The sequence below is a fragment of the Pseudonaja textilis genome, chromosome 3 (genome assembly GCF_049901715.1).
Source record: "Pseudonaja textilis isolate UNSWEBS1 chromosome 3, rPseTex1.2, whole genome shotgun sequence".
In the NCBI taxonomy this organism is placed as follows: domain Eukaryota; kingdom Metazoa; phylum Chordata; class Lepidosauria; order Squamata; family Elapidae; genus Pseudonaja; species Pseudonaja textilis.
In genome coordinates this window covers 39,122,841-39,137,712 of record NC_141992.1, presented here as the reverse complement: position 1 = coordinate 39,137,712, position 14,872 = coordinate 39,122,841, and the positions used below count along the sequence as shown (strand labels likewise).

The window sequence follows — 14,872 nt, the reverse complement described above, 5'->3', positions numbered from 1 at the left end:
GCATATTTTGGAGTTTCTTGTTTATTTTAAGATACTTGGAGAAATTTGGTTCATTAGGAATATTTCCATATCATGTTATGTTAAATTGGAGCTAATTAAACTACAGATTATACAGAGCCCAAATACTCCTCCTTTGGAGAGCAAAGCAGGAAAAAATATTTAAGTGTTTTATCTAAAATTTCTTTGCTGTTTTTAAATTATTTCTCCGTAAGTATACAAGAGTTATTAGCTCTAACTCTAGTTCCAAGATAGCTTAAAATTCTGTCTTATTCACAAACTATAAAGCATGTGGGCCTAGATAATACTCTAAGCCAGGGCTGTCAAACTTGTGGCCCGCAGGCTAAATGTGTTACCCACTGGCCACGCCCATACCTGGTTTAGAGAAGGGGGAAAAGTCACAATACGTCACGTGAAGCGCGCACTCACTGAATCGGTTGTTAAACTGGCAGCATCACACCACTGGAAATAGGCAATAATAACAGCATTGTCCAAGCCTGACTGTATTTTCCTTTCTTTCCCTCTCATACCCCAGGATAGATTTTTAATTCTTCAATTAAAACTGGCTCAATTGATTTTGAATCACTATTGGCAAAGCTTCTAGTCCCAATATTGCTGAGGGTGAAGATAGATAATCACATTATCCTCCATGATGTTCTGAAAGAAATAAATCACCTCAGTGTACATGTGATTCAAGAAGATCCCACAGGATGTATTAGGCATATACTCAGTGCTCAAAAAATGCATGAAATGGCATGCTATCTGATCATCAGGTACGCAGATTTCAGGTAGAATCTCTGAGTACTATCATATTCTAGGATAAAATTACCTGACCCATTCAGGCTTACAGATATACCTACCTATTCCAATTTAGCCATCCCATTGAAAGTTACTAAGTTTCAAGTAATAGGGTGCTGTCTACTCCTGGTAGCAGATAGGAGGCATGGATATTCCGTACCAAATGTAGGCTTTGAGGCTGGGGGCTTAATCAAAAAAAGCAGACCCTTCACCAATTCCTAGCCTCAAGTACCATGGCAATTATGGACAAGAGGTTTGATTTTTCTGCCAAAGTCAAAGGACTACCCTCACCAATCTCCAGGCTGATAAGTTGCTACTGTCCCTTCCAATGTACCTCTTTCCCTTTAAAGCCTAAAAGTGTAATGATCCCAGGGATCCTAGAGAAAATTCAGGTAAACCTGAAAGATGCCGTTGTTATCACCTCAATAGGTATAGTCTTCCTATGATTATGTCTAAAGAAGCTAATGAGGCCTCTTAAGTTTGTGAAAAGACTATCTCTTTTCCAAGCTTATTTTATTAGCTAAAAGAACACTGTGTCTATCTACAAATTCAGGGTGATAGCAGACAGCTGCATTTTGTCATAAAAGCATTGGATATTCTGAGAAAATGTTTTGAACGCTGTTCCAAAAGTTCAAGGATAAAGCACATACAAAATAACTTGCATGATTGGCTACAAATTTGCAGAAGGCAATCTCTCTCTTATCTACCAACTATTTATTTTGCTTCCAGAATGCACAATAAAACTGAATGACTCAGGACGAGAAGGATGGCGGTGAAGGTTTTGCCATCTAAACTATGCCTTAAGAAGTCAAATTCTTACCAATGTAGCTTTTGAAGAAATTTCTGCAAATATATCAAAATCACACTATATGTTGTACTATTTACAGTGTTAATTATATACAATATGACACACAATTGCATCTCAAAGAAGTGGAAGAGGAAAATACTTTTTCTTTTTTGTCCCTTTTTTGTCTTTATTTTGTTTACAGTATCAGGTAGTTGAATTAACATAATTCCATTATATCTAAAAACAGAAATATAAAACTGTACAAAAAAAAACCATGTTAATAAAAAGTCAGGTACTATAATTCAACATGCTGTAAGGGATACATCCGATTATAGTCTATTGTTCTTAAGGTAAATCATAAAATCCTACCAAGTTTGGTAAAATTGTGGTTCCTGCTTCTGAAATCTCATTACTTTAAATTTATCAGAAATGCTTTTCTAACGTGGCAATTGAAGAGGCAAAAATCCACAACTAAGTTTTTATATTATATAAAGTGTTCCGGTGTTTCACAATTATTGTTTTGGCTATTATAATTAAATAGACAATCAATTGTTTAATATACACGCACACACAAACACACACAAACCAATTTGTCTCCTACGTGAAATTATCAAGATCAGCACCCCAAGTTTCCTTTAATCCATATGGTAAATTTCCTATTTCTAATTGCAGTAATAACTTGTACATTTTTAAAATTGTTTGGTTTTCCTAAATAATGGAGTATTACATTCTCAAAATTGATGTAAGGCTGTATTGCTGAGGGTCTAATATTTCTATTGTCCAAAAGAGATTTAAATTGGTACCAAAAAAGCCATGGTAGTTTGTCACCTATTTGTTGATCTTATCTTTATTGAGAGGTCCACCATTGCTATAAAAGCCTTTTAGACTATAAAGATTATATTCTCCCATATGTTTCATTTTAGCCAAACCATAATAATTATTCTGATCAAAATATGTTATCAAACAGCTAAAGGGAAATGTCCCTTATCAAAACTGAGTATCCATTTTTTTAAAATAAAGTTTTATTGAGTTTTAACAAAACAAATAAAACATCTTATTTGAGTACAGCATGGTTCCAGGTTATCACATTTCCATACAGACACAATTTCATATGCATATTCATCTTATGTATTCAACTTCATATTTTATTAATCTTTTTCCAACTTCTCACGATTTCTTCCTTTACTTCTCTTAATTTTCTTTTATAGTTATCTCATTTTCTTCTTATTCAATTGTATTTCTTTTATCTAAATTTCTATATCTTTTTATTCATTGTACTTATACTTTCATCTGTCTTGTTTACAATTTCATATGAAATTCCAACATTCTTAAGAAGCAAAATTCCCCCTATGATTGCCAATCTAAGCGCAACAACTTTAAATCTTATTGTTATTATCGTATGAAATCTCATTAAACATTGAATTTGTGCATTCTAAAATTATAACATTCAAATTTCTAATATCTATTTTGTATCATGTAGATCTCATCATTCAGACTCTGTTTGGTACTTCCCCTTGAAAATGTAAAAAGAAAAATTCTGAAAACATAGCAAAAACTATATCTCTCTTTCTATATATGTTGTGACTCAGAGGTTTGAACCTGCTCTGGCAGAAGACATAGGCTCGAGTGATGAGGAAGATCTGGCATTAAAGTTTGAGCCTGCCTTGTTGAGTGCCTGCTTTTTCCTCTTCAGCTGCTTTGCGTGGCACAGCTGAGTGCCACTTGTCAGCTGGAGAAGGTGAATTCCTACCGGAGTTGGTAATTTGTAAGTAGTGCGCATGCATGTGCAGCAAACCAGTTGTTATACCGGTAGGATCCCACCCGTTTCTATAGTATTCTATTGCTAACCAACCAGAGTCAGTTGGAATAAGGCTATGCCTGGGTTAAAACAAACAAATAGTGTGCCCTCTTTGTTCAAAAAAATGTTAATCAGTAATCACCTTTTTGTTGTGGTGTGCTGAAAGCACATGCGTGCCGGCACCCACAATGCAATGAGCCCCGCATACACCCCTGGGGTCATGTGCCCACACAAATGGCTCTGCATGCCACCTGTGGCACGCCTGCCATAGGTTCACCATCACAGTGCTAGAATATGAGGCATTCCATAGGAAAGGTGCAGAATTACCATCTAATACTTGATTTAAACCTGACTGTACCATAAAGAAGAAATCCGCAATGTCATGAATGATCTAGAATTTATGATCAGTCAGTTCTCATTAGAAGAGGATTCTAGCACAATGGTTTTAAGTATTTCCTGCCAAGAATATTGTGGTTTTCTTTTCTAAATGCTTGCATCACAATGGAGATTGGGAAAAAGAGAGCAAACATGCGTTTCTTTCTTTAAAAAGTTTTAAAGCAGAAAGCAGCAGAAAAGGAAATAGAAAACCTGGGGTTGTTTTTCAAAACATATAGAGATTTCATACAAGACTTTGAAAGTGAAATGGTCAGAGAAAAAAACCTATGAAATACTGAGAACTGAGTATCAATTTAGATTATTTAATGTAACTGGTGCATTCACATCTCAGTTGATTTCCAATTTTAAAGAAAGTAGTATTGGAGAAAAATGCACCCTTGATACATTATGTAAGACAAAAATTCTCATGTATGTATTCACATATGGTCTTATATAGAGAACGCAACACAGCAAGTCAGAGAGATATGGCAGATTAATTTGGATTGTAGCAATGAACACGGTTGGATTTGAGTCTAAATCTGAGCTTATCTATTGCTATTAAAACACTGCATGAGTTTTTTTATGTGTTTCTAATAAAATCCTTCACCTTTCTCATTTATCACTTTCACAATTTTTTTTATCAACTGTATTATGAGGTGAAGTAGAGATAAAAATATCTTTGTCAAGTCAACAAATGGTTCATTTGTGCAGCATAGCCAACAGGTACTTAACAGCGTACATTGCTGTTGTGTAACAAGATAGCCTTGAGGCTTAACACTGATGAAAAGACACCAGTCCAGTGGCTCATGCTCACAAGCCAAAGTTGTGAATAAACCATCAATGTCAGCCGAGAAAACAAGCTGTCAATCTATGCAAAGAAACTGGTTAAATCATCTTGGCTTTGAAAGACAGAAATGTTCATACATCATGACAGAAAACACCATCCTTCTTTTGATTTTGATTTTGATAAACCTAGTCCCTGACCAGATCATTTAATTCTGACTGTGTCATGAGATAAGGCTTACCAGAGATACATAGTTCAAAATCCAGATCATTGTCACTGTCCATGTCTGGCTGGCATATTGCAGCATATTCGTCTGTTTTATCTAAGTCCATTTCTCTCGTAGTTTTGGTACTAGCAGATTGTCATCATGTGGCATCACTGATCTCATGGCTGAAGAGAGATTGGGTATTTAATTGATTTCTTATTTTTAGAAGAGAAACCAGCAATATTAGTCACATGATGTGATCATTCTGTTCTTGCTATATCATTGAGACAGAAAATGGTATTGATTTTTGAGTTCATCTGAGCCAAGGTCCAAGGCCAGTAGCACATCTTGCACTACAAATGTGTGAAGCCCAGGCCTTCTCTTCATCATCAATCTTACAATTAAACTACAGTTTGTACACGTTCTTAACTGTGCAGTGTCTTTGAGGCTTAAGTGTGTACTCACCACAAATGTAGCAGAATGTTTCAAGGTTGTTCCAACCTTGGCAACACATTTCTGCTATCATCAAAGGTCCAACAGCAAGTCTATTGGGTTGCTTGTCATATAAAATACATGTATGGACAATTCTATGCCTTAGAGCAATAGCATCAAAATACTTGGAAACTGATATCAGTGAAATCAGTAGCATTTGTGCATGCAAACTGCTTTTACAGCCATTCTAGGTACTATTCATCCAAGCTTGGATTCCCAAGCTATCAATTCCACAAACATTATGCAATATGCCCCGAGTGTATACCTGGACATGCATGAGCTACACAAAGCAAGCAAAAATTAGTAAACTTAACACACACACACACACACACACACACACACACACACACACACATGGAGTAACAGCAAAAACAGGAGATTTCTATAAAACAGTAGGCGATGGGTTAAATTACAAGTTATTTTTGTGATCAACAGTCAAATATCTAAGATACACCCCCAAAGAGTTCAGGAAGCAAAATATTTGTTGTCTTGTCTTCTAGGATTGTATCTATGAGATTGTGTATCTCAGAGACAGTAGGTTCATAACCTGAGAAACCTGAGGACCAAAAAGGAGCTGTAGTCTAGTAGAGCTTTGCCTGTCTGCTGCTGATATCTTTCTCTCCTTCAGTACTTAATAGAATACTCCAATACTTAAAACTATTTTGGTATTCCTATCCTATTAAGAGGCAATGAAAACTGATGCGTTGCTGGTCCCACTGCAGGGATGAGGAGTCAGCTGGTAGCCCACGCCCGGACCGACTGCCCGGACGGGCTTCTCTCGCAGAGGCAATGAAGACAAGGACACAAAGGCATGTTCTTGGGAGAGGAAGCCCAGAGCAAACTTTGCCCCTCTCTTTTATTGTGCAAGTTTAGGGTGGGGTTTAGGGTGTATGAGGAAACATTCCTTTTGGGTACATTTGACCATATAAGGCTATGTATTTGCATATTTGACCATATAAGGAAACTGACCATATAAGGCATACTGACCATATAAGGTAATACCTATGTTGACCAATCATAGCTTTACACATGTTGTTGGTTGTTTTGTTACCTGCCTCACTATGTTGACCAATCATAGCTTTACACGTGTTACCTGGCAGGTATGGTATCATTGGATCATTGGGTGATATCGCAACATCTCCCCTGTTTTTATTTTGTTTTTAGGGCTATTTACTCACTATCCTCACTGTTATGTCCAGTCTAGGTCCTCCGACTCATCCTGTCATAGGTTCATGAGAATTCGTGGTTCCCCTTTGGCAGCATCTTTGGTGAACTCGTTATCAGAGTCATCGGAATCTGAGGAGAATTGCAAGAGGGCCTTTTTCTCTATTAGCGCATTAATTTGTTTTTGTTTTGAGTATAAATCCGAATCAATTTGGCCAAATTTTCTTTTAAGGATTTCTAAGAATTTACCTATCACACATGGTCCAATGGTACATGCCAACAGGAGAAGAATAAGTGGACCAGCTATAGCAGATAACAATGTTGTTAACCATGGGGAAAGGTTAAATAGTCCTTGATACCAAGTATGTTGTGAAGCTCGTTCCCTTTCTCTTTCTTTTAATCTGGTGTCTAGTTCTTTCATGGAATCTAGGACAACTCCTGAGCTATCAGAACACTCTTCTTTAAGAGCAACACATAGTCCCCCTTGTTTCAAAAACAAGAGGTCTAGGCCTCTGCGGTTTTGTAAGACCACCTCAGATAAAGAGGTAAGAGAAGTTTGCAAGGCAAGAATGGATTTTTCGACCCTTCTAAGATCTTCATCTATGGTGGCACTTAACTGGCGAAGATGCTGATCAGAAGTAACAAGGCCAGCTATACCTGTGGCCGTCCCAGAAGCCCCCAATCCCAGCAGTACAGTTAGCATCAAAGCAGTTACTACTTCTCTTTTTGCCCTAAGGTTATATTGTCTAGGTTCTAGTAAAGAAACAAAATCTTCTGAGTTATATACATCAATTTTGGGAAACAATTGTACCTGAATACAAAATGATTTTTTTGTCAATAATACATAATCATTTCAGCAAAGTCAAAATGTAATTTGGGGAAATAGGAAGAAATCATGGTGTAATTAGTTGTGGAGCTGAGTATTTGTCCATAAGCGTCCTTGATTGTCCCATGTGATGTTGTGTGGTTTGTGGGCGTTAAGGCTGGTGGATGTCCCATCAGTCCAGCGAAACGAACAGCCAAGCAGGAAGAAGAGGAGTGCTGTCATCTTTTTCGGATGATGGCTTCGCTGGTTGTGGGCGGTGATATGGGCGGACACACCTTGCAGGAACCCAAAGAGTTCTGTCAGGAAGCTGGACTGCTGCGTAGCCTCGACCCCAGGTGATCAATTCAGCAGGTCCTTTCCACGCAGGATCAGGTAACTGTCTATGATAGACAAGTGGTCTCGAAGTGGGAACAGGTGGTTTAGTAAAGTGTCGAGATGCAGCAGACAGGGGAGGGGTGCCAGTGAGATTGAGGAAGCTAAGCGTATACAGACAAACATTTAACACATTTTGTAATACTGGGAGGCTAGGGGGGCCCTTAAGGCCATTTGACCCCATGTATCGTGTGCAATGCCAATTTTAAGGTTTGATGAGCCCTTTCAACAATAGCTTGCCCCTGGCTATTGTAGGCAATCCCAAACTTGTGGATAATGGACCAGTGATAGCAGAACTCAGAGAATTGAGAGCTGATATAGGCTGGTGCATTATCTGTTTTTAGATTTTTTGGCAGTCCCAGTACTACGAAGGTCCGAATACAATGATTGATAACGTGCTTTGACGTTTCTCCCCTTTGAGGGGTGACCATGATGAACCCTGAATAGGTGTCAATAGACACGTGAAGGTATTTCCAAGGGGCAAAAGGTGAGAATTGAGTGACATCCATTTGCCATGTCTCACAAGCCTCTATGCCCCTGGGATTAATCCCTTGAGGAAGCATTTTTGCTTGCAAACTGCAGAGAAATGCCAAATTGTTTAACCAGAGCCTTTTTGTTTTGATGAAAATAACTATGACTTTCCCCTGCTAATAGAGGGGAAGGTTGAGGCATCTTAATTGTTTTAGAGCCATCAGTGAAAACTGTGATGGCTAGGAGTGTGAGGGAGGTGAAGCCATTCGATGATGCACAGCTTCTTTGTTTTGGGGGCTGTTTGGAAGAAAATAGCTGTGAGGAGAGCTGGTGTGGGCAAGATAGCCAAAGATAGCAGACAGTTAGGGATGATGCGATCAAGCCCTTGAGGGCATGGAATAGAGGGGAAAGGGTTGCAATAACAAGAGTGGCTACTGTAGTGTTAGCAGGAAATGAGAAAGGTCTATCACCTACTGCTGTAAGAGAGAGGCAATTAAGAGTGGATGAGTCATAAAGAAAGGGGGCAGCGACCACCCCTTCCATGATCAAAGAGGAGTTTGGGATGATAGAAGTTGAAAGCAGAACAGGAAAAGCTGTTTGTGTGGAGCGGGCGGCAAGTTGGGAAGATGTTAAAAGCAGAGATTGAGGAGCAGGATTTGCATTTCCACCACTTGCCGGGGCTTGGAGGACCTTAGGAAAACAAGAGAGGTCCTCTGGATCTATTTTTCCTTGAATCAAGGCTTCCTGAAAGGTATTACGAAGCAAGGGGGGAGGGGTATTAGAGGGGAAGGAGTCAGGTTTTGTAAGGGAAGATTTTGAGGCTGAAAGGCTGTAGGGAGGGGGAGGGGGGGAAGAGGGGGGAGAGGAATGCGAGGAATGTAAGGCTTTTGTTGAAGGGGAGGAGGGAGGGGGGGGCGTTTGGAGACAAAGAGTAGATGGGTGGACTTTCTGCTGGAAGAGGAGAGGGGGGATTAAGGGGAGAGGAATGAGAGGAATGTAAGGTTTTTGTTGAAGGGGAGGAGGGAGGGGGGAGCGGGGGGGTGTTTGAAGACAAAGAGGAGATGGGTGAAGTTTCTGCTGGAAGAGGAGGTGGGGGATTAGACAAAGAAGCTGCTGAAAGAGCAGGGGGGGGATTAGGCAAAGAAGCTGCCGAAAGAGCAGGGGGGGGATTAGGCAAAGAAGCTGCCGAAAGAGCAGGGGGGGGATTAGGCAAAGGAGAAGGAGGGAGGGAATCTTGTTGATTCGAAGTTGAATCAGAAGAAGGATAAAAAATATCAATCGCAGCCATGAGCGCTCTCCAGGTACAGAGAATATGTGGCGCTGCCCGAGGAGGTTGATGGATCCATTTCCCAATTTTCTCCCATGTGGAGCGTTTAAGAGTGCCATCCTCGGGGTAAGCTGGGCAATGTTTTTGAAGATAGAGGAGGAAAGATATTATAGCTTTCCTTGAAAGAGGAAAGACTGTCATGCCATTAGTTCTTTGCAGAGCATTGGCCTTCCTGACTAAAAAATGAAGTTCATCCACATGCTTGGACAGAACTTTGGAAAGTGGGGAGCCCATACTTACGAATGCGCTTTACCGTTGCCCGGTGGCGTAGTACAGGAGTCAGGGCGACGCCTCCCTAGAAAAGGAGCACGTTGTGAAGGGGACGTGAAAGCGATCACGTCGGGGTCACCAGTTGATGCGTTGCTGGTCCCACTGCAGGGATGAGGAGTCAGCTGGTAGCCCACGCCCGGACCGACTGCCCGGACGGGCTTCTCTCGCAGAGGCAATGAAGACAAGGACACAAAGGCATGTTCTTGGGAGAGGAAGCCCAGAGCAAACTTTGCCCCTCTCTTTTATTGTGCAAGTTTAGGGTGGGGTTTAGGGTGTATGAGGAAACATTCCTTTTGGGTACATTTGACCATATAAGGCTATGTATTTGCATATTTGACCATATAAGGAAACTGACCATATAAGGCATACTGACCATATAAGGTAATACCTATGTTGACCAATCATAGCTTTACACATGTTGTTGGTTGTTTTGTTACCTGCCTCACTATGTTGACCAATCATAGCTTTACACGTGTTACCTGGCAGGTATGGTATCATTGGATCATTGGGTGATATCGCAACAGAAAACCAAACTACTTGGCCTGTATTATAATTAGCTAGATCCCTGCTAACAACAAAAGTGTAAAAGTTTGCTTGAAATCAGTTTATCTCCTTACAAGTTACATCCAAAGTTAATTATTTGTGGATACAAACTCTTATGTAAGAAGGAATAGATATTAATATTATGGATTTTTAATAATGACAAGGGAGCTACCTAGGCATTAGCAGAAATATTGCCTGAAAACTGTTAAATTAAAAATGCAAAGACTGAACACTCTGATTAATTTATTGTGGACATAGAAAGATGCAACACAAGACTGATCTCACTTTAAAACAGAATGTTGTGGTTTAGTAGCAAAAGTAAATGCTGTAGTTAATCATATCAGTTTTATGGAATGCCTGGTTCACAATGGAAGGACATTTGGTTGCAGAGAAGTGCTGATAAGCACTTTGTGTATATTTGTTTGAGAGTCCTTGGCACTCTCTGAGGTTGGTTGTTTTCTTGCAGATGTTTCATTATCCAAACCATATAACTCAAATTATACCTAAACTTTCATTATGCAAATTATATAACAAAATATACATAAGACAGCTGCTAGTTCAGGACATGAAAGCAAAATCATCTTAATCAAAGGAAGGATATGCACAAGTAGCTAAACAAGTATAAAGGTTCAATTTAGGAATCAAAATTAGAAAGGCATTATATAGGACCATTTTTAAATCCTTTTAAAAAGTTATTTTGTTGTAGCAGCCTATCATATGGAAATGATTTATGAAATGTTGCAAGAAAGTACCCATCTGGGTGTAGCCATTAGAAAAGGGTATAAAAGATAGAGCTCGAATCAGCTCAGGGCCATTGGCCTATAGCTGTCCATGCTGGACCTGCTATGTCATTGGGCCTCATTACAATGGGTGATTAATGTAAGTAATGTTGTGATACTACGATGGCTGTCCATGTTCCAAATTGCTCATGTAATAAACCTCTGAAACTTAAACTAAGAAATATTGTTTGTGTTGCTTTCTTTTGTCTCTCATTGGGATTTTTCCACAACACCATTTTTAATCTGCAAAGTGCATTTTGTGCAATAGATCAATATTGTTGGAAAAAATGTCCATCTCAGTTCAGTTCCAAGCGGGGAGAAAGACATTGGAAATATCTTTGGAAAGACAGTTTAATTGTGGAAAGGACCATATGGTTTGAGGTCCTGGGCAATTGAGCACATGGCAGAGGGAGGGAGGGAGGGAGGCAGAGAGAGACAGAGAGATACCCTCTCTTGAACTTTGAACTTGCTTCCTGTTCCTGTGGCACAAATGTATCCTATTGTTTGTCAGACTCCCAAGAAGCAGGGGTCTTAGCTAACTTTGTAGGCTGTCTGCATCCCAGGCTGGATTGACTCTTGCTGAGTGATTATGTAATGAAGAGGGTTGTGTTCTGAAAGGGTGTTGGGGAATTCTCATTATGTTTTAATGGCTTTGTCTTGGTTTCGATCTTGAGAGAGGGCTAATCTTATCACCCTAGAGCCTTTTGTTTTGTAGCTAGGATGACCCAGTCTTTCTGGGGCTATTAACAAAGGTGGGGGCTGCTTTCCAAAAGCATGTTTCTCCTTTTCTCATCCCGGGAGAGATAATATCCTACCTTTTTAATATTTCCTGAAATATCTCCAGTCATATAGACTGGGTGAAACCAGGCTCAATAGCAGTAATTGTGAGAGGGATCTTGGAGTCTTAGTGGACAACCAGCTAAATATGAGCCAGCAGTATGCAGCAGCAGTCAAAAAAGCTAATGCAATCCTAAATTGCATTAACAGAGGGATACAATCAAGATCAAGTGAGGTACTAATACCACTCTATAAAGCCTTAGGCTACAGCTACACTATAAAAAAAGATGTTGAGACTAAAAGTACAGAGAAGAGCAACCAGGATGATTAGGGGACTGGAGATTAAAACATATGAAGAAAAGTTACAGGAACTGGCATGGCTAGTCTAGTGAAGAGAAGGACCAGGGGAGACATGATAGCAGTGATCCAATATTTGAGGGGCTGCCACAGAGAAGAAGGAGTGAAGCTATTTTCTAAAGCACCCGAAAGCCAGACAAAGAATAATGGATGGAAACTGAACAATGAGAGATTTAACTGGAAATAAGGAGAAACTTTCTGACAGTGAGAACAATCAACCAATGAAACAGCTTGCCCTTGGAAGTTGTGGTGAAGCAGCGTGAGAAAATACCAAAAGGTATTAATACTATTAGCAGAAGTTATTTGACTTATATGTTGCAAGCTTTAGAAAATACAGGGACTTGCTGAATGTAACATGTAACCTGACCTATGGATGTAAGGTGACCTATGTACTAGATATTTTCTGTAATGTATTGCAAGAGGTGGCCTACCCGAAGTAACAGATGGTGTAAGATAATACCATATATGGAAAATGTAGCAAGAGAGCCATATGAAAACTTCTCCTTTTCTGTCATGGTATATCCAGATAACAGTAATACCCTAAGCAAGTCCAGGGTTATAAGCTGAATAAAAGTCACACCTCGTGAGTAACCTGGGGTTCAGAATTTGACATGTTAATGCTCTGAACCTTTGTGCAAATAAACCTGTTTCTCCAACCCTTCGTGGTCTTGTGTCCTGAACTGGTGACTAAGATTGCTGCAACAGTGGGAGCATCATCACTTGAGACTTTCAAGAAGAGATTGGACTCCCATCTTTCAGAAATGGTGTAGGGTCTCCTGCTTGGGCAGGGGGTTGGACTAGATGACCTACAAGGTCTCTTCCGACTCTGATTATCTGTTTAATCTGTTTAAATTTCATTCTTCTGGGAGAGGGGTGGATGCTAACTTTCTACGCTATATATTGTAATGATGCGTATTGGGCTTATAGATTGGTAAGTAATGCAATAAAGACCAGTTTCTCCTGATCGGAGATGCAGTAAATCTAGTCCCACCTTAGCTGTGAAAGCCAGGCCAGTCAGTATCAGCCCCACTCGCCTTACAGGGTGGCTCTTGTGGGGAGAATAGGAGGAAAGTATGTGGGCTACAATTACAAATGCCTTGAGTCATTTGTAAAAATAAGGGTGGGATACAAATTAATGAAATAATTCGATGCCTCTAAGGCATAAATTCCTAATTCACTCCTCGATGTAATAAAAAGATCATAAAAACGATTGACCCAGGTTTCTATGTGACTAACGAAATAATTCTAGAAGCGTCTGTGATAATGATGAGACTTCATTTTATGTGTGACCTTTATAACTTTTCGTATTTACGGAAAAGCACCTCATTTTCGGAAACTTCAAACGAGCAGGAAAATAGATGATAAAATGTCCTTTCTTAGCTTTCGTATCTTGTTTCCTGGGGCAACGGAGCGGAGCTCCTGAGAAAACGCTCGGATTGGCAGAGGGACCGGTGCGGTTTCAGTTTCGTTTCTCCCTCTTTCAAGTTTTAGCTTACAAGAGGAGGAGCTCAGGATCGGCACTTGGGTACTTCCCCAGGCGAAGAGGAAGCGGTGCCAAAATTGCAGGCGCAGCTGCTTATGAGTGAGCCGAGGGAAAGCGAAGCAGCTCCCGCGAAACGGATCACCATGCCCAAATTTACCCTTAGGCAAATGAGGGAGATCGGAGAGCAGTTTTTACAGTTCCTGCAGGATTCTGGCAACCAGGCACTGAACAGCAAGATTGCCTTGAAGGCTCTGTACAATCAGGAGTTCCGAAATCGGTAGGTGATGAAACGCTTGCAAAACGGGTCTGCAGAGCCCTGTTGACGTGGCCACGAGCTTTTTCGTGGGAGCGGGTCCCGTTTTCCTCACTTAAACGGTATTCTCCTTAACAGTAAAACCTCAACAGCTCCAAGGCATGAACTTCGCGGGGTGCCGGCGCCCTTTAATTCCGGCGCTGCATCAGGTGGGCTGTGGGCGCCGTCTCGAAATGAGGCGGAAGACTTCGATTGCTGTAGACGGGGAACTCACAGCTTTCCATTCAATATGAAATGCTAAAACATTTTTGGTAGGCAGGAAACCTTGAACCAAGTGACGAAGATTTCGGGAGGAAAGAATACGGAAGGAGAGTTAAAGAAAGCCTTGGCTTTGCAGAAGTTCTGAATGACATTAATTCAGACTTTGCGAAGCCTAACTCTGGTTTAAAATGAATAAACTGGATTTCGAAATGGTTTCCATTGGAACTAGTCATTGGATAAGCCACTTTGGGTAGTCTTGGCTAGTATATCTCTCCTTCGGTATGCCTTAGGCTTACAGCCATTTTGTCTGCCTTTTTAGTTTCTTTTTAAACAATCCAAGGCCAAGCAGCCTCATTTACCCTTCCGTTAAAGTAGATGGGTTTGATGTTACAAAAAGACAAGTAAAGGATTCTATGCACAATAGATTATTAAATTTGGACAATTCACCTAGATAGAACTTATTCCCAAAGAATTAGACCTGGTTTGAGATGTATCTTTTTTGGTTCTGTATGTTCTACCATTGAGTTGAGACCATTTGCCTGTTTCCATCTTTGTAACATTTTTGTGAATAAACCACATGTAATTTTCATCTCTTAAGTAACTTATGAGCAGGCTCTGTGGAGGCCTTGGTGCTCTTTCAACTTATTTATTTGATGGGGGCTCTAATTAAAAGGCTGGTTTCAATCTTATTTATTTTCCCATTTCAATTGTAAGGAAAGAAATCATGTACTTTCATCAAACTAGTTCAAAGAT

General features: G+C 40.1%; 1 protein-coding gene across 1 annotated transcript in view; it reads left to right on the top strand.

Moving 5' to 3' along the window:
• The first annotated feature begins 13,649 nt into the window (after nt 1-13,649).
• MOV10 (Mov10 RNA helicase) overlaps nt 13,650-14,872 on the top strand; it is a 44,471-nt gene continuing 43,248 nt past the window's right edge. The window contains exon 1 of the mRNA XM_026712919.2: nt 13,650-13,882. Coding sequence (XP_026568704.2) covers nt 13,701-13,882 — 182 coding nt within the window. The 5' untranslated portion in view covers nt 13,650-13,700. The remainder of the gene's footprint in view (nt 13,883-14,872) is intronic.